The 24,473-nt window shown below is 44.2% G+C and overlaps 1 protein-coding gene across 1 annotated transcript in view; it reads right to left on the reverse strand.

Moving 5' to 3' along the window:
• Positions 1-24,473, reverse strand: part of GALNT17 (polypeptide N-acetylgalactosaminyltransferase 17) — a 224,616-nt gene that overhangs the window by 76,367 nt on the left and 123,776 nt on the right. Inside the window, exon 6 of the mRNA XM_074845117.1 lies at positions 8,608-8,725. Coding sequence (XP_074701218.1) covers positions 8,608-8,725 — 118 coding nt within the window. The remainder of the gene's footprint in view (positions 1-8,607; positions 8,726-24,473) is intronic.

Raw genomic sequence — 24,473 nt, forward strand, 5'->3', positions numbered from 1 at the left:
TAGAGATGAAGGGAAACCATTGCCTGAGCATCAAACCTGCCAGATAACCGAAATCTGTCTTGCAAATGTCTTCACCAGAACCCAGAATGTCACAAATGTCAGAGCAGACCATGGCACTGGCAGCAGGTGCTGTGTATCTGCTGTGCTTTATCCAAACAGCCATAATGCAAAACATGGGTGGTGAGGCGCCCTGAGCCCCTGCCCCAACCCCACACCTAGTAGGGTTCAGGCATTTCCACGTGAAAAAATATTGAGGGAACATGGTCAGGAATGGATGTGCCCCTGAGCAACACTCAGGAAAGTGTGAAAATGCAGAGACTCAGGGTGTCTCCTTTGCCACATCTTTCTCCACAGAGGATGGAGAGCTGGAAGCCCAGGAGAAGTTACGAGGGCTTGTGGAATAGGTGTCATGCCCAAGAAACACAATCAACCTGTCTTGAGGATACTGGATGTATCTTTGATGTCCACAGCCTGTATGTGGCAGGGGTGTGAGCACCCGTGCCTGAGGAGCCTTTGGAGCAACCTCACTAGACAATGTCAGTGTGGTCCAAATCCTATAGCAGTGCAAATTCAAATCCAAATTTCCACAAAATTCAGTGGAAAAAGCAACATGGGAGCAGCTCTGTTCAGTAGGAGAAGCAGAGTCAGACCAAAGATGAGTGCTGCAGAACCTCCCTCAGGATTTAAGCTCCATTTTCTAAAATCCCTTGGTGAAAAGCATAAACAAACTTTGCTAAGTCTCTACGAATCCCCACGGCCACTCGTCCTTGCTCACCGCAGCCCCTTTAGCTGTGGAGATGCTGTGGCTGCTCTCCACATCTGGCTTTCTCCACCCGGGCCCTGAGCCCAGGGTGACCAGGGTGGCCTCCAACTATGGTCCAGCATGTTAAACCAACATCTGGCAGATCTCTGACCACCGCTTGCCAGAGGCACCAATCCTGTGAAAAATCAGTAAAAAGTTGACACCTGCCAGAGTTTCCAGTGAAGGTAAGATATGGCTGAGTCCTAAAATGCATTTCTTCACCCACCAGTGAATCTCAGCCGCAACACATGGCCTATGGCACAGGAAGAGTTATCATGTCTCCCAGCAAAGACGATCAGTGTCTTCCTGGCATAAAAATCAACTTGTCAGTAAAAACACTAGAATCACCTGGGGTGAGAATAGCGGTCCCTTCCCCCGCCTCTACCTGTCCCCATCTGTCAGCGGATAACAGGCAGGGATGACAAATCATTTTCTATCAAGAGGAAAGAGAGAGAGGGGAGCTCTGCAGCTGCCTGCCTGCAATTTCCTTTCCCGAGGAGGGATAGCTATAAACCGCCCAAGCACTGCGGCGGCGAGAGCAGAGCTGCTCTCCGGCTTCCAACGCAGAGGTTATAGCCTGTTTAGAAATAATCAAAATACAGCTCCATTTCCATGGAGGCAGTTGTGATGAAAAGCATTTTACCAGTTTGGAAAACTACACCGGAGCTTCTTATAAAACATCTTCAAGCACCTACAGTAAATACTGAGCTGACAACTAAAATGCCAAACATAGGATCTGAATTCATACTTGTACTGATTCCTGCTCTTAAAATAAATGCAGGCAGTGATTGGATATTGTTCAGTGGTGGAAATATTTCTTCCAACCACACAACCATCACTCTGAAAAGCAAAATCAACTTCTCTAACAGGGATACAGGTACAAATAAACAGGCTGTGGCTGTACACAAAGGTAATGTATTACCTGCGTATCACTGTTTCTGAAGCTATATTTCTAATACCTCTTCCAAGGTCAGTCCTACTCGGTCTTATTTTCTTCCAAGTTAACTTGAATTTTATTTGAAAACAGCTTTAAGCCCCGATTTCTAAGTGGATTTTGGTGCCTGACTGGTAAAATACTTTTTAAAAGCTGGTCTTGAGTTTATATTTTTGGCAAGTTTGGGTTGTTTGAGATTTTGTGTTTTGGTTGGGTTTTTTGTGTTTTTTTTTTTTTAATGTTTCCTAAACTGCAGGAGCCTCGAGGGTCTTGGCAAGCCACAGGCATGTGCTTGTGATAGCTTGTATCAAATGCCCTGCTGCTACAGCTGCTCCATGCTCCAGGGAGGCCTTTTGTGCCTGGAAATAGAGGAGGGAGATGTGATCCATCCCCACATCCTGCAGATCAGGCCTGGCCAACTAACTCCTGTGTCTGTTAAATAAAACTTCCCTGGGCTTTAGTGGCTCCCCCATTGCTTTTACCACGGGTCAGCCCCCAACTTTTCAAACTGGTTCTTGCTCTCACTCCAAAATTTCTTTCCCCAATAGGTGAGCCCAGAGTTTCATCTCCTTCCTCTCCTGTCAACAACCCCACTCGAGCATCCCCCACTGGTGACACTCACTTCTGCACTGTCTGCATCTGACCAGCTTTGTGAATATTGCAGTTCTTCAGGATAAATTCTCAGAAATGTCAAAAGAGTGGATATTTGAACAGTACATACTCCCCAGATAATCAACGTATATCTGGTAATTCTACCCCAAAGCCTTCACCTAGTCAAAGGTGTGTTCTCCTCCTCCTTGCAACCAGATGCGCCAACACCTCCTGCAACCAACCCCAAAACAAAGCTTGGGAGGCATCTTGCACCACACCCTATCTGTGCTTCTCAAAGTCCTTCCCTCAGAAGTTTGGGCTGATTTGTTTCCACACTTCCCAAAAAAACCCTTCGCTGTCCCATGTGTAATTTCCTAATTTGGTCTCAGCAAAACTAGGTGCAGATGGGGAAAAAACCCTGCACATCATGAGAAACTTGATTCAACCTTAACTACTGAGAGGAGACCTCATCACCCTCTACAACTACCTGAAAGGAGGGTGCAGGGAGCTGGGGATGAGCCTCTTTAACCAAGTAATAAGTGATAGGACAAGAGGGAATGGCCTCAAGCTGCACCAGGGAAGGTTTAGACTAGATATTAGGAAGTATTTCTTTACAGAACGGGTTGTTGGGGATTGGAATGGGTTGCCCAGGGAGGTGGTGGAGTCCCCATCCCTGGAGGTGTTCAAGAGGCGGGTTGACATAGCACTGAAGGATCTGGTGTAGTTGGGATCTGTCAGTGCTGGGTTAACGGTTGGACTAGATGATCTCCAAGGTCCCTTCAACCTAGATGATTCTGTGATTCTGTGATACTGCGTCTCAGTGCGCCCTCAACAAGCCTAATAAAGCCTTATGAATAAATGACGTGCTTTTCCACTTCCTATTTTTCAAAGTGATAAAAACGCAACAACGCTTCATCACAGATTTCCCCCATCCCACGACACACCGCGTCCTGCGAGCCTCGGCGCGCGCATCGCAGAGCGGCTGGTGCAGCCAGAGACGTGACAGTCACCGGGCAACGCCCAGGCACTGATGGACAGGGCGGTTAAAAAGGGATTTCAGGTGCTGCCTACCATCAGCTATCTCTGCCTGCACCCAGACTTTAATATATTAATCAGAAGAACTGAGAGAGAGAGACACGCATTTGGAGATGATCAAACATAAAGCCCCAGCAAAACAACACTTCAAACGACAGCAGTAACACGCATTGCAGAGTCAAAACATGACACCTGATATTAGATGTCTGCGTGTTTGGTTGACATTATAAAAATAAATTCCACCCTAACCAGGGATATTTTTACATTTTGATGACAGGCACTAACTATTTAATACTAGGTTCATGCAAGTAGAACCCTAGCCAAATATCTGTCCGGCAATGGTATTTATGCTCTCCACGTTATGCCTGTGACTATCACTCTCCATTTCAGAGATGTGCACAATCTCATATAAAGACACAGAGTATCTGCATCGGAGCCAGTCTTCCCAGTTGGGCAGGGAAAGCAAGCCTGTGCTAGTGTTTTGGTTTTTTTTTTACAAAAAGAGAGGGGGAAAAAAAAATCAAAACACCTTTCTCATGACTCATAACCCCGTCCTGACATCCTTCCTCTGTGCCCACCCAGCACCTCATGGGGGGATTTTCTGCCTCCCATAGGGCTGGATACAGGCTGTTCATTCCTCAGCTCAGACCCAACAAAGCCACAGATGCTGAAAGAACCTCTTGCTCTAAATACCCTCCCTATTTTCTTCTTAACAAAAAGATATAGTCATAATCTTACGGAAAAATGTATGCAGGAAGAGAAGGATTTGATTTTCTGAATGCAGAGTCAAGCTCCCTTGTGGAATTTAAATATACCTATTTGATGGCTTTCCTTTTCTTTTTGCCTGACCCTCTCAACATTTCAGCATATGAATAATTGTACTCATACAAACAAAATAGGCTCCTTCATGGATGAAACGCATACACGAGATTTGTACCATTAAAATGTTATTTAATCTATTTTAAGGGTTTCTGAAAGACTGAAGGGTACACAGGCATGGTACCCACTGGGAGAGAATCAGTGTCACTGCCAGTGCAATGAGGTTACTTTTGTGCCTAAGCGGCTGCACAATGAGAGTCTGATTATTAAAGAAATCACCACTAACAATATGCTCAATGCCCTCGTTGTACCCATTTGATTTTCAAAGCTCCATATTCTCAGCCCTTACACCTATGCACACGGATGCAACTCTGCCTGCTCCTTGCACACAACTGCTGGCTTGGCAGCACCAGAAATCTGGCCTGTTGAATCTAGATGACAAATCTGGGGAAAAAAATCTGGGATATTAAGAGGACATGCTGTGCTTTTCCTCCAGAAATAGTTTTAAAAGATCCAGCCCAAACTACACACAATTTAACATTCATAGTAAAAAGTAGCTCGAGTCACTCATTAAACCTCAAAGGGATCCCTGAATTGTGCTTTTCTTAATGAATTCAATAATCGATTCTTACTACACAAATAAGGTGTGCGATGGATCAGCTAATAAGCATTCTCAGTTAATTGCTTTCTTCAAGTGACAATTTGTACGAATGATACCATCAAAGTAGTAATAATATCCTTATTGATTAAATTAATCTCTAAAAGACAACTCAAATAAGTTTAATTAGCAATGCATGACAGAAGCGCAAAATCCTCTGAAAACAACCCTGTATAACCCGTCTCAGACTTTGAAATCATGGCAACAGTCATGCAAGAGACTCTTGCATCTTTATTCAAATAGACAGGTGCAATTTTATGGAGCATCTTTAGTGAATGTCTGTGACTAACCATGAAAACCCATGAAACCCTCCCTGCAGAGAAATAGCAAGACACGCAGCAAAAGCAGTCTTCCCACCTAGTCACACAGTCACTAAAAGCCAAGGCCACAACCAGTTTTAAAATAAAAGAAAAATTTTCAACAGAAGGAGCAAAGATGGTCAGAGAAGTCTCTGTGCCAAAACTCATATGTGGAGCTGGTGGGGACCTAGAGCAGCATCAACACTTTCAAGCTGTGGAAATGAAACACCAGGTTTATAAAATCAGATCAGAAACTTGTTCAGTACAGCAAAGGGTTAAAAGAGTTGGCTCAAAGCTTGCTGAGAGACAGCAGGTTATTCTTGCTGGGACCAAAAGCAGGAGCTGGGCCTGGGGCAGGGGCCAGGCTGCGTCCACAGCACCCGCACGCTCCCCAGGATGGGCACTGGGAGCCTGGAGCAACCACCTGCTCTGCTTATTCCCGGGGCGAGACCCAGAGCAGGTATGAGATGTCTCCACACCCCCCAGCTCCAGCAGCTTCACCGGCATCGTCTGGTCACCAGCCGGGCGCAAGGATGAGATTTCCACAAACAGTGTGCTGGGAGGAGTTATTGACACAGGAACGGATCAAATGTTTGGGGCTGTCAACACAGTAAGAAAGACCTGGCGCTATTATAATTCAATTGCAAGGCACACTTTTTGGGGGGAAAAAAAGAAAAGAAAAAAGCATGTTGAAAACCTCTCAGCTGAAATATTAGCCTAAACTGCCTTGCTTAGCAAACACTTCTCCACTCTCTGCCAAGAAAAGGAGAATTAGACTCAATTCTGCCTCAGGAAGTGAAGTAGTGGACATCAGGGACAAGAGGAGTGAATAAGCACAACCTTCTGGAGACACTCCAGTGTGATAAAAGAAAATACAATAATACAGAGAACAGCATGTTCCCCTTGTCAGGGCCAAAGCTATCCCGCAAGCAGAACAGGAATTTGCCTGGGGCAGCAACATGCTTAATAGCTTTATTATTATTATCTGAGCAATCCGAGGATGCTTCCCAGCACGTACGGGAGAGCAGCGAGCCCAGAGCCACCTCTATGAATGTGAGTAACAGGGGTTTATCTTTTTAAGTGGCTCACGCAGGAAGTTTCTCGTTTAGCTAACTGAATTCAGCAACTGAAAGAAACATATGGCCTGTGTATTCCACCACACATAGGTACAGGACGGTTTATTTTAGAATTATCTGAGGCATATTAATAAAACAAGACTCTTGTACAGTACACAGCCTTGGCCCTTCTAGGTTAGGACATTTATTATTTATTTCATTCTGTTATACAGATTACTTGCATTTAATTTCACCATAATATTGTTAGCTTATGCTTTTGCCTGAAACACTGTAATTTTACCATGTCCTTCTCATAGCCTCAATGGGTTTATTATCTCATTTTTGTTCTTTGGTAATGCAAGAATATAATGTTTAAAAAATGAAACGTGATTCTCAGAAAGATGATGAAATTTGCACCAGCATCAAAAGGAAAAGTAATACTTTCTGTATTTATTTTCATCCAAAAATCACTGAAACAATCAAGCAACCACCTAATTACATTTCTGACTACAGCCAGCCACTTCTCAGACAAAACAGCAAAACACCCCCAAAAAGCCTAATAATTTTCTGTTCAAGTTGATCCTTTAAAACAATCTTATTAACAAAGAGTCCTACATGACTGGCAATGCGATATGGCTGCTGCAGACCCTAACCATGGCAGGTTGCAGGCACGTAACCTTTGTATGTCAGGACTATTAGAAATAGATACACCCATCTGAGACCTCTTGTCTGCTTGAATCCGTAACAACTCTCTGTTTCCTTACACACACCCAACAACTAGCCTTGGATAAACTATAACTGAAATCTTTCTATGAAGTGGAACCCAAATATCTGGCAATTGCAGACACACCATCTCCAGAACTGCTCTCCATATGAGCTACCTGACCTGCACACACAACGGCCAACGTATATTAAACGAGACTGATGTGCCATCTTGGTCGCTAAATAAGACACTTGCACAGAGACTGATTTTTGGAGCTCAGCAATCTTTGAAAATCTACTGTATACACAGTCTTACAAGGTGAATATCATCAGTGTTTGGGCTCTCAAAACCACCAATATTTTTAAAACCTTGACCAGAACACACAGCATATGAACAGGGAAACATATGGGTTGAAAATGTAAGTCATTTGGGGAAGAGAGAGATTTTTTTTTTCCCAAAAAATGTTTATTAGATAGCCTTTCTAAAAAGTTCAGCATGTGAAAAAGAAGAGGACATATGCTCATCACTTGTCCCTGAGACATCCATCTTATTTTTCCAGTTAAGAAGTCAATCTTCCATGAAATCTCCCAAAAACCTAGCAGATGGGTTTAATTACTAATTGTGAGAAGCCTAGTTCCACAATGATATTATTAAGAAAATCCCATAAACAAACAAATAAGGATAGCCACAAGAGAAGCTTGGTTTAGAGCAGGATCTCTCCAGACCCCAGAAGCGAGCTGCATGATGATGTAGAATAATTACTTCATATGGAGAAGAGCTATGTGGCATATTTAAAGCCTTTAATTTCTATTCCCTTGTTTAAGTGAGATTATTGCTCCCTGTAGCCAATAACAATAGATTCCTTAAGTTTCTTCCGATTTGCCAGCAAAACAAATATCCTCTGGTAAATCTATGAACTGAACAATGCTTTTTCATTTTTACAACAGCACAGTCAATTCAATTTTCCAGTTATAAGTCTCAAGCCTCTCCCTATCAGCTTGTTAACGTACAAGTGCTGTACTCTAAAACATGCCTGGAAGAATCTCCATAGACTTTGCCATCCCAAGTTGCTTCTGAACATTGAATTCATTGCTTATGAATCACTTCACTGTATGTAAACACTTGAATCACTAAGCCACATCTAATATTGTACATAGTAATCAAGCGATGTTGTCACGGTGGATTCTGTAACGACGAATGTCTCCGCGGATGCACTGAGGCAGCTCTAAAAACATGGCTATTAGCGTTTCACTTCTTTTAAAAGCAGGTTTTGCCTGTTTGTGAACGTATTTTATTTGCAGATGCTAAAGGCGTGTAAAATATTTGCTTCTCGAGACACTCCAAGAAGCTCCCACCAAGCTCCCTAAGGACTGTTCACATGACAAAAACAGCACTACATTTTTTCTGGTATTTAAGATACCTATAATTTACAGTAACATTGGGATGTGACCAGGGCCTATATATGTTGGCATGTCATTTCATGTTTTTCACATCAGTGCAGACAGATAAGCATCCAAGAAAGAAAAAATTGCACTTATCCCTACAAGCAAGTCATTTTCTCCCTTGAACTTAAATTAAAATGCTATAAAGCACATCGCTGCTCAGTTCCCCTGAAGCATTCTAATAACTGTTTATGCTATCTTGTTGAACTGTTGCTTTGGGTTCCTTAAATACTATTAGGTGCAATTTTTCTTGCAAATGTGTCACAAACCTTGATGCCAAGCTCTATGTTCTCCCCGCCGTACACATCCATCCCAGGATCGAGAAGCCCAATCTCTCCAAAGAATTTTCTGTGCACAACAAATGAGCAACCAATCATCGCCGGTGTCCTGTATGAAGAGAAAAACAACAGAAACGCACAATTATTGACATTTTCCAATTTTTAATGGACTGAAGGCTAATTTGTGCAAAGCTCCTGTTGGCTTCATGTGCTTCCTGCCACCAGTTACCCCAGAGACTTTGCAGCAGTGAGCAAGCTCTATGCCTTTAAAGACATTATTTTACCACTGCAATGAAATTATCCAAAATTCAAGTTTCACTGTGTATAGAGTGCAGAAAGAGTTCTCCTGGGATTAAATTACTGAAAAGCTTTCAGGTCTTGGCTCTGTTGCAAACACCTTGGTGTGCCTATGGGCAAGAGCACAACTTCTTTGGGTTTCCATTCCCCATAAGTGAAGGAAATGTAATAATGCTATTTCCCTTATCTTACTTTCTTCTAGCATGTCTAGTAACAGAGTAGACTTTAGGACAGACACTAGTTTTTACAGTATCCTGTGAAACTGGGTTTCAGCTTCGGATCTTTATAATATATCACAAAGGAGTCATCACCAACCAGCAACAAGCTAGACTGCAAGTCTACAGAAACAAATCCTTTAAAAACTCAAGACAACTGTTTGCAGAAACATCTGCTGTGTCATTTGCTCAGTTCCACCAATATCGACAGGGCTCTGTGTTAGAGATCAAGTTGCCACGTTCATCTTGCAAAACCTCGTGCCCTCCAGCTAACAGCACTGCTCGGCTCCACCTCTGCAAGAGCAGCCAAGCACAGTGTCCAGTCAGGGAAAATAATAGAGAAAAATGAGAGCAGTACTAACAATATCAATGGAATAGCAGAAAGATTGAGGAAACACTCAGTGTCAGGGGTTAATTTATAATAACCATGCAATTTCAAGGACATAATAGATGGTTGTGTTTACTAAAGACCCTGGATGCCATGTGCACATGGACCATCCCTCCCTCATTACCTTGCAAAACACTGGACCAGATCTCCATCTGATACAGCTGCCCTGAGATGAGGATGCTGTTCTGATTCACGCATACTGAGCTCACGTTTGGGGGCATTTTTTGAGTGGTTAAACACTTGTGACCCTCTCCATAAAATTACACTTTGCCACAGAGCACGGCACTGAACAAAACCGTATCATTATGCTCTTGCTGCTTGGGGATACACTAATCTGTAGCAGTTATGGTACGTGGAAAATTTACCCCCTGGGATATTTTCTGTACTAAAATAGAAATATAAAAACCCTTCTCCCATTTAACTTGCTTCCATCTGAATCCATGCTGTAAAGAGAAAAACAAGGATCCACTTAGAGGGATAAGCAGGGAGGAGACAATATATTTTACAGCTAAGCCATGCCGAGGTACTGCCAGAGTCTGCTCTTACAGGGAGCTATGGGACCCCCCTGCCCACCCTGAGCTCAACGCTTTCAGCAGTGGGAAACTCCACCATGCGGGATGGGATGACCAACACCTCTGCAGCTCCTCCCCTGGGCCTAGGAGACACCCACCTTGTGCTGCCTGGGGAAGATGAGCAGAGGGTAACACCAATGGCAGCCTGTGTATCTGGAAATCTCACAGCACTTAGAAATGCCCATTCTCCAGAGGGAACCTGGTCTTGAGGTAGAAACAGGGCAACAGGATCATGTATTTTAACAGCAGCCCCAAATTCCTGGCTCAAAGCACATTTCATGGCTTGTCCATGCTGTGGACCACACTCAGTGCTGAAGTAAGCACTTAGGGCTTGCAGAGGTGGACACCACCATCAAATATATCCAGGCACAGGTTACAGATAGCAAGGATCAGGCCCATACTCAACCTCTCCATCCACAGTTCACAAAATGCCCGTACCTGCCACAGGAGCATCTGGGGTCCCCAATGCACCCCAGGCAGCCGTAGAGCTCAATAACCCCCAAAGACCTTTCAGCTTGGCTCTGCCAGTAGCCAACCGAATTAATCTTCATGAAATCCTTGAGCTCCTTGGACAAAAGGTTCTAGCCACTTAAGTATTATTATTTATAGACATTTTAATACTTTTAATAGATTGGTAGAACAGCTGAACGCTGCTGCCATATTAAATTAGTTACAATTGGAATCCATCAGAGGGTTTTTTCAATAGATTTCTTCCCTGACAGCAAGCTCGGCCTTCCCTCCAATAAGAGGTATAATGTTTCATGGTTTGCTGCCACTCTAGTACTTAAGATTTCAATTCTATCGCTTTATTTGTAGCAAGTTAACTGCCATCAGCAGAAACAATTCTTTCTGAAATGATAACCACATTACAGATGCCAAATCTAACAGCCCCATTATCCTAGATTACCTCCTGGAATTAAACAGAAGGGTAAGTTGCTCTGGTTTTACACAGAGCATGAACAACCCAGTTCATCTCCTCCACTGGGAACAGGTGTGGTCGAGCACGGGAACGTTTGACTTCTCCAGTCAAAACCTGTTAGGTCTGTTAAAGGCACTCAGAGAACAGTTAAAGCCAGAAAAAAATCCACGAGAAAGTTTCAGACAAGTGCAACAGCATTTCTGCCCCAATAATGTGGATCACTGGGAATTCGCCACCAGATAAACAAGGTTTTCTGCACTGGCAGCAGCTCAATGGTCACGCACAGGAGCTGTACCCCAAGAAAGCTTTTTTCATTATTATTTTGCAACATGACTTCATTTTATAGACCACAGAGTCACTGATCCTTTCCAAAATGCTCTTGGAAACAACCTGATTGGGATTTTGTAACTTCACCGTCAAATTTTCCTCTTCTTCATTTTGTTGCACATTCTGTTTTCAACACACAATACCGTGAAGCATGCAAAGCAGCGCTCCTGAGTGGATCTGAGGTCCCTCAAGCAATACAAATTAAGTGCTACATTTTTCTTTGTAACAATGCCTCCATATTAAATAAATGAGGAATCAAGCGGCGCTCAACAATTTAAATAAAAACACCATTTGATTTTGTAGTAAATCCTTCAAAAAGGTGGACGTTTACAATAATAGATAGCCCATCCACAATGAAATAATGGCCTGCAGACAAAGAGCTGATAAAGCCTCTTGTTTCTCTGCCTCTTAATTAAAAGCATTAACACAGTTTCGTTTTAAAAATCACACAGCTCAGCTCAGCTAAATGCATTTTTATTTGTCCCAATAGCTATTCTTGCTTTAATGAGAAAGGAAAAGCAGAATTTGGCAGGAAAGGAGGAGCAGAGATGTTTAGCAGAATTACTGGGTTTGTATCCGGAAATCCACAGTGTTTGTTCCTTGCCATTATTTTGGTTGGCTCCTCTATACAAAAAGTGACAAAAGGTCAAGAAGAGCAGCTTTTATGAAATATCCTCAGCATGAATCTCTAAATAAAGATGAAGAAGATACAGGGAAAAACGTTTATCCTAGTCTATTAAGTTACTTTAATGGTCTTCCTTTCTTTAGTGCACAGTTATCATTTAATGATTAAAAAGTCTCAAGTAGATTGCTTCTTCAATTCAAGGAAATTAATTTTCCTACACAATTGGATTTTGCTTCCAATTTTATACTAAAGTGCAAGTTATAAAATATGTAGGAAAAAAGATATTAAAAAAATAATTAGCGGTCATACCACTGAGCATAAGAAGGCTGAGAATATACTTTAAGAACTGCTGGGGTGTCCAGTTTCCATTAAAATGTTGTTGTTTTTAAACTTCAGTCGTGGAGTTGCTCACCTTCACCAACACAATCCCACTGCTTTAGGAGACATGGTGTCACATTTAGCACATTTGGGACGGTCCTTTACCTGCCCAGAAAGGCGTTATTTGTCCGTCTCCCAAACGTGCCATTCCTAATTTAAGATACCAAATTCAAACACCTTGTTTTCCATTTTGAGACTTCAGACTTGTCCAACATATACACATTTTCCCATTTCTGCTGCTTGCCTGAACCTCCATGTTTCAGCTGGGGGTCATGGGTGGGAGCCAGCATCTCAGCAGGAAACACCAGGAGACTCAGCTCCAGGGGTTAAATTTAACCAACTCAGAATATGTAAAAAATTTCAAGTAAATTATCAAATTCAGTCAAATTAAACCTGTGGCTTTAAACAGTGGCTTATCAACTATTTCCCTGATGATACCAGGGTAAGGAAGAACACCATCTTTACATGACATTCTATAATAGAACACTTGATTTTCTTTTGGCCATAGACAAAATCAAGGACCTGATTTGCAAACAGAAACAACTGTCAGTGCTGTCACCTCTGTGCTTCTGCATCTGTGGCACAGTGAACATATTGCAGAATAAATAAAGACACAGCTTTATAGCAAGAGAATACACACATGGAAATTTAATACCAAGTAGGTGGCATTAAGGACTGACCCCTCTGGGCTTAAGACAGGGTTAATCAGCCCCTGCCCACAGGCAGCAGACCTCCATGGGGCAGAGACCATGCAAACCCCTTTGCTCCACAGACAACAAGTGTGTCCTGGGGGCTCAGGGATCGCCCAAACCTTGCGAGTGGACTCCAGGCTGGAGCTCTCCCCCTCTGGCTGCCTTCCTGGCTGCTCCAGCCCACTGTGGAACACACACTGGGCCCAGTCTGACCACAGCAGGATGGCTCTGAGGTGGCAGAGGGGCACCGTCTCCGCTGAGTGCTCCAAGGGCCACCCCAGGGCTCTCACCATCCCCGGGCAACGTGCTGTTCTCACGGGGATCTGCGGTCTTACTGCAAAGCCACGGAGGAAACCCCTGGTCCCTCAGGTTTTGGGGGGCGGAGAAATTTAAGAAGAGAGGAACCAAATGAATTAAAAATTAGTTGGAAAACAACAAGCTCGTATTTCAATTACACTTGGCTTAGTGACCATCCGCATCCTTGGGAAGTGTCCTGTGAAGCCTGACCTGGCTCTTGGGGCCCATGGAGTGGTGAGGTTGTGACAGGAGAGGTTCAGGCAGAGCCTGGAGCTGGAAGCGACCCCATTCTCTGAAACGAGATTATGCCAAGGCAAGACAACTCCCTGCACAGGGGAAACGGCGGGCATGGGCAGAGCGAACCAAAAGTCCAAAGACGATTCGAGGGGATCGAGTGCACCCTCAGTAAGTTTGCAGACAACACCAAGTTGGGTGGGAGTGTTGATCTGCTCGAGGGTAGGGAGGCTCTGCAGAGAGACCTGGCCAGGCTGGAGCGATGGGCTGAGGCCAACTGGAGGGGTTTCACTAAGGCCAAATGCCGGGTGCTGCACTTGGGCCACAACAACCCCCAGCAGTGCTACAGGCTTGGGGAGGAGTGGCTGGAGAGCTGCCAGTCAGAGAGGGACCTGGGGGGGGTGATTGACAGCCGGCTGAACAGGAGCCAGCAGTGTGCCCAGGTGGCCAAGAAGGCCAATGGCATCCTGGCTTGTATCAGAACTAGCGTGGCCAGCAGGGACAGGGAAGGGATCTTACCCCTGTACTCAGCACTGGTGAGGCCGCACCTCGATCACTGGGTTCAGTTTTGGGCCCCTCACTACAAAAAGGCCATTGAATGACTCGAGCGTGTCCAGAGAAGGGCAACGGAGCTGGTGCAGGGTCTGGAGCACAGGTCTGATGGGGAGCGGCTGAGGGAACTGGGGGGGTTTAGTCTGGAGAAGAGGAGGCTGAGGGGAGACCTCATGGCCCTTTACAACTCCCTGAAAGGAGGGTGCAGAGGGCTGGGGATGAGTCTCTTGAACCACGTAATGAGCGATAAGACAAGAGGGAATGGCCTCAAGTTGCACCAGGGAAGGTTTAGACTAGATATTAGGAAGTATTTCTTTCCAGAATGGGTAGTCAGGCGTTGGAATGGGCTGCCCAGGGAGGTGGTGGAGTCCCCATCCCTGGAGGTGTTCAAGAGGCAGGCTGGCATAGCGCTGAGGGATCTGGTGTAGTTGGGATCTGTAGTGCTGGGTTAACAGTTGGACTAGATGATCTTCAAGGTCTTTTCCAACCGAGATGATTCTGTGAAACCTGGCCCTGCCTGTCCTGCCTGTCATCTTCATCAGCTCTACCCCACCACCACACTTTGCTCCCCTTCCCCTATCCTCATAGAGGGTTCAGCCACATCCAGGAGACACCAGTGAGGATGAGGATGAGGACAAGGCAGCACCCTCCTGTCTGGCACTGGCCCTCGCAGCCCTCCTCCCCACGAGCTCCGCAACTGCAACGGCAAATGGATGGTGCCCCTGTGGCAGCCCTTAGCCCCATCCCAGCTTCTCCCAAAAGCAAACGTGCGGGGCAGGCAGGGCCTGGGTGTGTGCTATGGAGCAGTATTTGCTTTAAAAGTGAACTTTGGATCACTAATTTAAGAACTTTGCAGTAACAGAAGAGGGTTTGAGCGCCAGGGCAGCCGCAGGAGGCGGCTAACGGCAGTGCACGAGCGCGAGGGCGAGATGCTGATCGCAAAAGCCCAAAAACTAATGTCACACATGAAGCGCATCTCCAAAGGAGAAATATATATTGCTCTGCCTCCTACGGCGGGGCATCTACATGCAGATGTGGAGTCAGGCAGGAGTCACGCTCTCAGCTTCCCTTCAATGCCTGCGTAATGGCTTGGGCAGATAAAAGCTGGATGTCTTTCATGAGAATGTAATAAAATTTCTACGAAGGAACAGCATTTTAGCCCACAGCAGCATACCTTGCTTAATATTATCCCCAGGATGGCATGTGCAATAGTTGTTTCTTGAATAATTCTAGCTTCCCTGCCCCAGTGACCTTGGTTAATTGTCTGTTTCAAATGGGTTTATTTTCCCGCTGTTGCTAAGTACTACAGAATCTGCGAAACAAATTAAAAATAAAAGATACCACATAAAAGAGATGCTAGATTGAATGCCTTTTCTGAATTTACTGGAGATTAATATGACAAACTTTTAATAGCAAAGAAGCTGTGAAAACTATGTATTTTTTAAAATACCTATTATGTCTACCCATGTCTGTGACCTTGCTCAAGATAGATTTGACTTTGTCGCTGCTGTATGCCTGCTCCGATTTCCATGTCAAGAAGCGGCTCGCTCTGGGACCTCAGGCAAAGCATTTAACTTCTTTGTACCTCTGTTTCCTCATCTGTCAGATGAGTGTAATACCTAGACGCTCTTGAGAAAAAGCATTTATAAATCGGTTTAGTGACTTCCACACTGAAGCTGCTGAATTAACTAACGATATTGTTACATATACCAGAACCCCCCCATTTAAGTCCTCTACGATGAGAAAAGCACTGGTAGTTAATAACCTTATAAATGAGGAATTGCACACACAATTTGATGTTTCTATCCTTGCTTTAAGCTACCAACAGCAACGAAAGCTGTGTGCACACCCTTATGGTGCCCACGGTGTGCCAAGATACAGCGTGCAAGCCTAAAGCAGATTTCTATTTACATGTCCAAGCTTCAGGACTGTAGCTCAACTGTAAAATTTCTCCTCCAGGATAAAAACTGCTGCCAAAATTATTGCCTAAAAGCATTTTCCTTCCTTGTATATTCTAGAAAACCCAAGGATGTCCCAGCACTACAAATCACTGGATGCCTGAGCACCCACCTCCATGCTCCCGTTTCTTCAGCACTTTTAGCAGGAGTTTTCGTACAGATGTGTGCTGCTATAGGCTGTCAAAATGTTCATGTGCAGGTAGTAATCATCCCCAACTCAACATATTTTGTCAGCTGAGGTAAAACTCCAGCCCCAACGATCTCCATTACGTGGATCAGGGCTTACCACATTTCCACAGCTGCTTGAAAGCAGAAGGCACTTAGGCCACGTGCCAGCTGCCCAACCCTCTCCCACAGCCATCTTTTTGGGACCTCAGCAAAAGACACCAACCTCAAGAAACCCTTCCAGACCAATGGCCATAAGATGGGAGTGAGGCTTCCTCAGGGTCATAAGAATTTGCAGAAGGTGTTCTGGGCTGTTCTCCATCATTCACCCAAGCTCTGGCATTAGTGCAATCCAGCGCTAACTCCGACGGCCCCGGTCCTGCACTCTGTACACGGGGGAGCAATGCTGCGCTGCAGCTTTGGGGTACGCCGCTTTGAGTCTCATAGTACAAGCCCCGAAGAAGTCACCTTGGAGAAAGTCAATTTGATAATTGCCCTTCAAATAGGACTCAGTCTCTGTTCAGGAATGGTTTTGAGGAAATAGTTGCAATTACAGGATTCTCCCTTGGGATATACTTAAAAGATGGCTCTGCATTTTACCTAATTTAATGGCAGTTGCAGAGCTATTCCTGGAGGCAGTGCAGAGGCAGGCACTCGCGGGGGGGGGGGGGGAACGCAGTCTCACACTTGGTGTGAACCCTTTGGCCCGCAGCGATGAGCCCAGGTGCCTCCCTCGAGCACAGGGGAAGGAGGCTCCATCCCGCAGGCCACTGTAGCACAACTGCACGTTTTCAAACATTAGTACGCTTGGGGGTTGACCCCTAACGGTGTCCCATTTATTCACAAAGGCAGAATTGGAGGAAATAATAGGGATCACTCATTGTGATTTATTGCGGACAGTCCTGCAGGAGAGGCAACACAGAGTCTCAGATTTGGAGGGCGAGATAAAACAGAGCATAATTTTCATATATGCACTGGCTCATGCTGGAAGCTACTGAAAAAAATGCATAAAAGATAGCAAGATAAATACTTTCTCTGTCTGGAAAGCTATTACACATCAAGACAGAATACAAAGGGGAACACAGATAAGCACGGACGAAGAGTCCGAAAGGCAGAGTATTTAGTTAACCTGGTTTTACTTTTCCTGTATGACTGGTCCCCTAAAGGTCTTACACTCAAAGCTGATCTGGAAATTGCTGCTGCATTTTGATTGCACAGAAATTATCCAGCCTGAGTACATCTTGTAATCAAACCCAGGAGCTAAGCCACAAAGCCTTGGCTCCACTAGGAAAATAGATGTTTTATTATATCTTATTAGTTAAAACATGAGATAAAATTCCAGCAAAACAAAGCAGATTGCAGTTTTAATCTGAGGCGGGAGGTGAGAGTAGATCAGAATCTCCTCCTCATGCTGTGGCACAGGAAAGCTGCTGTTACTTAACATGGGGTAGGTAAAGAGAGCACATACCTTTAAAGATTAATCAACAGGAGGTCACAGTCTCTTCCTACCATCGACTATCAGTTGCCTCTTCAATGCAAGTGGCAAGCACCCTCCTGAACACCTTATTCAGGGGTTCTCAATCCCACATGAACTTTTCATTAAAATGGTACTGTTTGTCTATGCAAATCAGACCTATTTATTCCACGTTAGAGATGCAGAACTCCCCAGGGCAACGTCAGGGACTGGCTTCAAAGTTTTGCTAGAAGTAGTTTAAAACCTCATTTCTGCTAATTGGCAGCAACTGAAATCCACCTCGTCAGGCAGCTCTGAGCAGAATGGGAGGCACCTTTACCAGTCCTCTTAAACACTTGGATTTAACACACACACCTAAGCAGCCAACACCTTTAAACCATTTCCCAGTTCCTTAAGACGACAAAGTTTTTATACAATCCTAGATTTAAGGATTTGCATTTGCATCACTTCAAAAAATCGCAGTGACACGAGAGCAGGCAAATGCTGAGATTTCACCTCCATGAAGGCGAAAGATTCTTGTACTTTATTTCCTCTAATGCACGATCTTTTGGCATTTTTGACCCCTGACTTATAACAAAATGTTTGCTGCAGGAAAAGGGAAAGAAAAAAAAAAAAAAAGACTAAATGTTTATCCTTAGAAACACCTAAGATGGAGACCAAAGTTTGGGTGTCAAAGACTGCACATGCTCATCTAATCCGATATCTAATCCTAATGCCACTCCCACTGGTTTTCAAGTGGGAACATCTAATACCTTATGGACAAAGTAGATATTAATTATGAAATGGGTACATGTTGATACCACCTCTGGGTCTCTGCTGTCCCACTTGCTGCAGCCCCCAGCCCCAGTGGTTTTGGCTCCACGGTGCTGCTCACCCTCGCCGAAGGGCCAGTCCAAATTGCTTCTGAAGGAACTGCTTCAGCAGGAATACGACCCTTCGCCTGCTATCAGTAATAAATGCAATGTAACTGTAACTTCATCTCCTTCCACTGTTGCTAGACTGCTAATTAAATGATAATTACTTTTAGATGTAATATGTGTAACTAACAGGCACTTAACAGGAACATGTTATTTACTTTTCTTTTTTTAACATGAATATATTTCTTCTCAAGGGCAGCAAAGCAGCTGACTTTCAGTCATGTTTTTCCTCTCCACCTATCATAAAAAGCACAGTGAACAATTTCACAGGTAAACAGGTCTCTGCCTCAGACACAACTCTCAGCCCAATGCAGCAACAAGCCGTGCCCCAGTTAAAGCACTAAGCTGGAGGATCAGAATTCAATCCCCCTGATCCTCCACTCTGGTCTGAACTGCCAAAGACCCCTTGGTACCCAAAATGGGAGTTGGGCAGTGTGCTGTGTCCTAGAACAGGAAAATCTGTGTCCCCATTTAATTTGCCAGGCTTCCACAACTTAGCGAGCACTCCCCAAGGGCTCTGCTCTCAGCTTCTCTTCACGTGGACAGGAATGAGCTCAGTGCAGAAACACAGCCATAGCTGCTTTTACTTTTAACCCTTCTTGGATGAAGATACGCGACATCACTGATGATTAATTGCACAACCCCAAAAAGCATTTCTCCAATGCAGCGCTTACACAAAAATACTCCTCCAGCTTCTAAACTTGCTTCAAGTGACTATCAAATCCAAAATGAAAGAAACTGCAATATTACAGTTAAACTGACTTTTTAAAGGTGGTGATATTATGAAGATGTGCTTTGAGTGCCATGAATGTGAGCATCGCTCTAGAACAAACCTGCTCTGTTTATGGCTGAAATATCATTTTTGTTCTCTGAAAACTCAAGCCAAACCCCAGAAATCAAGAGAGGAACCTCTGTTAGTGAATCGTTTCTCTAACAAAGATGCTGCAAACCAAAACCATGCATCTGGGGACAAACACACAAACGAAACTGTGGGTTGTCACAAAGCAGAGTTAAAAAGTAATTCCCTTGACAGGTAGGAACAGAGCACAAGTCCCTGTCAGCTCAGCTGGCCCCTAAGAAAAACATGAATAAAAGAGCAATGAAAGATTAAAGCCATCATTATGCCCAGCTGTGCTTGTGAATGCAGTCACACAGCAGCTCTTCCATGGGAGGGTTATTTTGCACAGTCACTTTCAAGCCTACAGGGTAACCACAACTCACCAACCTGGTTTCCTTCCAACACTCAGAAGCACCTCCTAAACCTAAATTCCACTACCAGACATAGGCGTTGGGTGATGACCGAGTTCCCCATTATTAGTTCTGCACAGACCTGTGTTGCTTTCTGATGCGTTGCTGTAATGGATGTTGAAGTTAAAGATTCAGGAGACTGAAGTTATTGGGAATTTCACACATATTTCTGCAGACAGAATTTAGGCGAATGCATTTACGTTCACGATAGGCTGGTGCTAAGAATAGGGACGTGAGTAATGGTTATTGACAGATGGAGCAGTTTCACTTTGTGGGTAAATGAGAGTGCACTGAAATAGCCCTATAAGCACCTCAAAAAAGCTGAGTAATGCATTTATTTTGACAACTACTTGATACAAGCCCATTCGTACGGAGGGCAGCTCTCAGGTTTATCTTACCCTTCACGCATCCATAGCGCAGAAGCACAATTCCTGAGAAATATAACAGATACATTTTGTGCCTCCAGCGTTTAATAGTAAATGTCATTCTCATTTCTCAGGGTTTGCGGTTTATTTTATTTTAAACACTGAGCGAAGCAGAGAGAAAAGAAAAATGAATATGGGAAGAACTGTACCGAAATGTAAATGCAAACTTGGTAAAAATGATTGCCAGGTAAGGAAACTCAGAGGTGGAGAGGCTGTTTTGGATTCACCTTCATCTGGATCAGAGCAGATCTACCCAACCACAAATCAGATGTCTCAAAGGGATTTAACCAAACTGCCTGTTTAAGGGTCAGGCAACTTAGGGCAAAAAGCTACAAAGAAAACAGAAATCACATCCCAATCCAGGTACATTTATCACACCAAGAGACCTATGAAAATTTTAAAGCTCTCTGCATTTCCTTCCGTAGATGCACACAGATTGGGGACCACTACAAGAGCTCTTTGAAAAGGTGGCATGATACCACTGCTTACAGTGCAAGCAATGAAATTGTTGTAAATGATCAACTGACTTCAAGCTGGTACAAAGCTCAAAGCCTGAACACAACAGTCTAGCCTGTGACTGACTTCTGCTGGAATGGAGCACACTCAACATGAATTCATTCAGAGTCAGTTTGGTGGGGTTTTTTATTTTTTTTTGTTGGGTTTGTGTTTTTTGGCTGCTTTAAAAAAAAAAAAAATCAAAACCAACAAAACAAACCGCCAAACCAAAACCACCAAATGCATTGATTTTCTAAATGGAGAACTTCAATTCAAGGCCCTCTTGAAGCTGTTGGCAGAACTCTCGCAAGCTCCTTGGTGGCAAGAGTTCACCTTCAACATTTATTAAAAAAAGAAAAAGGTATTTGAATTAGCCAGTGTACATCATCAGCCAGCTTGCGCTCTTTGGCACCTGATAATTAGACGACTGCACAAGCTGGGAAGAATGGGCTTAGCCATGTGTAAGGGCAGCACCAGCCCAAAAAGAATTTGACCGGATGAAGAGCCAGGATTTAACTTGTATGCTTAACATGACGGGAGCTTGTTTGAAGACAGCATTCAAGGAGCAAAAGAAATACACAGAAAATAGGTCCTTTTGCCCCTTCAAATTGTCATCGCAAGGAATATAACATCATTCACTGACTACATACAGTCAAACTGAAGAAGTTAGCACAAATGTTCATTTAGCCGTATTTGCAGGGGCTTTCTTGAAATTCACAACCAATTTGGCAGCAAGGTTCCCAAGACTAAAAGGGAGAAGGTCAAGGGAAGGCTGGTTCCCTGTACCCTGGGCTTGGGCACAGGCTCCGCTCTGGGAGATGGAGGGGACCACCCATCACCCACCATGGCTCTGTGGAGGGGTGTTTGAGGTGGTTGAGTCTTTCAGCTCTGCAATACGGTTTTGTAACTTGATGTATAAAAATGCAGTTGGGAGCAGAGAGGGAGCGGCGCCCATTTTCTAGAGAAAGGTGACATTTTTACACAGGGAATCCCAAGTGCGTTGCCATTCTCGTTTTGCTAACGAAGCATCTGTCCCACACTATCATATGTTTGTGGCCAAAAGGCTGACTCGTATTTGTGTTTTGCCTAAAGGTTAAGCAGCATCAGGTTCCTTCGGGAAAAGGATCTGCAGTTTGCCCTGGCAGACCTCCAACACGCTGCAGGCCTTAAGCAAATTAAGACTTTGTGATTGAATCCATGGTCTGGAAAAAAACTGGAGGGAGTCAATGTCAGTGTCTGAACTCCAAGAAAAGAAGCCGGATTAGTGGGGAAACCTTTAGCAGCGGATCGTCTGCAGAGTGCTGTAAATCCAGGGTTGCAATGAGTCCACACTGTAAGCACATGCTTCATGCCTTCTAATCCAAACTGCCTTCTGATTCTTGGACAAACGAGCATTAACTTAAATCGCATTTTTAAAGTGTCTCTGCAGAGGCTTCTTGCTCGTGCAAAATTAATAGTCAGAAGGCAAGACAAAAAAATCACTGCCAGTTTTACTACACAAAATAACAATTATGCCCTCTCTTTCTACGAAGCACCACATGCCAAAAGAGCTAGAAGCACTTTCACTCCACTTTTGCCTTTAATCAGAAAAAAAAGGTGTTGATTTTAAGGATGGACCACAGAACAGCAAAGAGGGCAAGGAAAGTTCTAACCTCTCGGCTGCCAGAGCCAGGTGTAGAAGGAGACTGCTTTGTAACAGCAGGCTGAAATATTAGAGAGTCAATCAGAAATGGGGAGTGAGCAGCAAAGCCAAACTCTTCTGAAGCCGTGGGGTGAACCTGTACATAACCTACACAGGACATGAAAACGTTCATAATGTGCTTGTGAAACACATCCAGAGACTTCAGTGTTAATGCTGTGCTTAAGAACCTACTGAAGTCCCACTATACCATCCCTGCTTTAACTGAGAGGTGAGAATCTGACATTTTAACAGTTGAGAGACTAAACTGTAGGTCGCATGCTCTCACTGAAGAATTTACTCTGAATTAAGAAAACCATTTAAACCCATATTGACGGCTTGTGATATTAGAGATCCTTGCCTAGCAATTTTCAAAAGTAAAACAATATTGTCATACAAAACACTGTATAGCACACACCTTTTTAGAAATTGCTGCTTTATGCCTGCAGATGTGCAGCATTAACCGGGGAAGCAGGGTGCAGCAAACGACACTGTGGAAACAAGGCGTCCTGCTGGCAGCATCCCCCAACTTGAAGGAAAACAAACCAAACCAAAACTTTGCCCTCATAAATATCTACCTATCCATCAGCATGTAGACATACTGTTTGGCAAATTTTGGCCTTAATCGTGCAAACGGTACCTACTTTAATAGTAAGTTTTCAATTAAAAGCTGACTAAATGAAAGCAGCCCAGAATCTGTATTTTCCATAGGATCAGTGCTTACTCCTGATCTGCGTATAGGCTCCAACTCAGCAAACCTTAAACATGTCCTTGGCATCAACTGCGAGTAGCTCCAACAGCTTCAGATCCCTGAGGTTACAAGTTTCACTTTTATCCTGATCCAGACACTCAGCTTTCACCGAGGCCAAACCAGCTCATCATAATTAATACTGATAAAACTGCTTCTGTCCACCTGAAGGTTTGTGAAACTCCCCCCACCCTCCAACAGTTTTTAAGAGAAAAGGCAAATCTATACACATAGCATCACTTACGCACAACTCCCACCAGCCCTAAATCTGGAGCCTGAGAGCATCCTTTGTAACCCACTCATCCAGGTAACAAGAAAGAAAGGAAAGAAAGTGCTGAAAGAGGAACTACGATAGCAGAGCCCGTGATATCACAGAGGTGCAATGATGGCAGGAGAAGGTCTGAGCTGCCTATAAAGAGCCAAATTAAAGCTGTTTTCAGAAGGATGATCTGTGTTCTTAGACATGGTTAAAGCCAAAAGCCCATTTCACCCTCCCCTTGGCTCTTCTCCGTACTTGAAAATAAAACGAGCAAAAAGCAAGCAGACGACTGGTGCCGTGCTGCGACTGTTGCAAACTTTGCCTTAATTATTCCCCTGCACAAAAATCATATCTGCATCCACAGGACACAATGGTTCTGCCCTTAAGTGGCTGCAGTAGCTCATGCCAGTGCATTTGTGACTAGGGCCATTTGATCTGGAGCTATTCTCCATGTCTTGTGCTGGCTGCGAAGAGCTACTGGGCAGAGAGGAGACTTCAAGTGATCTTGGGAAAGTCAAATTGCCCCCCAAAAAGTCAAACTGCCAAAGCACTGCACATTGCTCTGTGCAAGCAGCTGGGTTTCTACCTCTGTCTCTCCCACATGTTTTACTGGAATCAAGGAGCTGCAGATGGGGGAGATGCTTCCCTCCACTCACAGAAGCTTCCCCAAAAAATTTGCATACAATTATTTTAGCAAAAAAGCTCATCTGGCCAATGCAGTCAGTGGAACACTCCTGTGCATTGCCCACAGCAAATTAGCCCCATCATACATGCACACATCTGCAGAAAGAGATCACAGACAAACCCAGGATTTGCTTCCACAATCTCACCTTCCAGAACTGGATTAAAAATTCAGCTCTCAATTTAAACACTAAAATTGTTGCTCTTTTGCCTTCCTGAGTGCCCTGAGTGTCTCCAGAGTTGTTTTTGAACCACACTGAGAATCAGATGCAAGAGCCAAAACTCTACAGTATTAGCCTGGGATTTAGAGCAT

Source organism: Strix aluco, chromosome 19 (assembly GCF_031877795.1).
Source record: "Strix aluco isolate bStrAlu1 chromosome 19, bStrAlu1.hap1, whole genome shotgun sequence".
Lineage (NCBI taxonomy): Eukaryota > Metazoa > Chordata > Aves > Strigiformes > Strigidae > Strix > Strix aluco.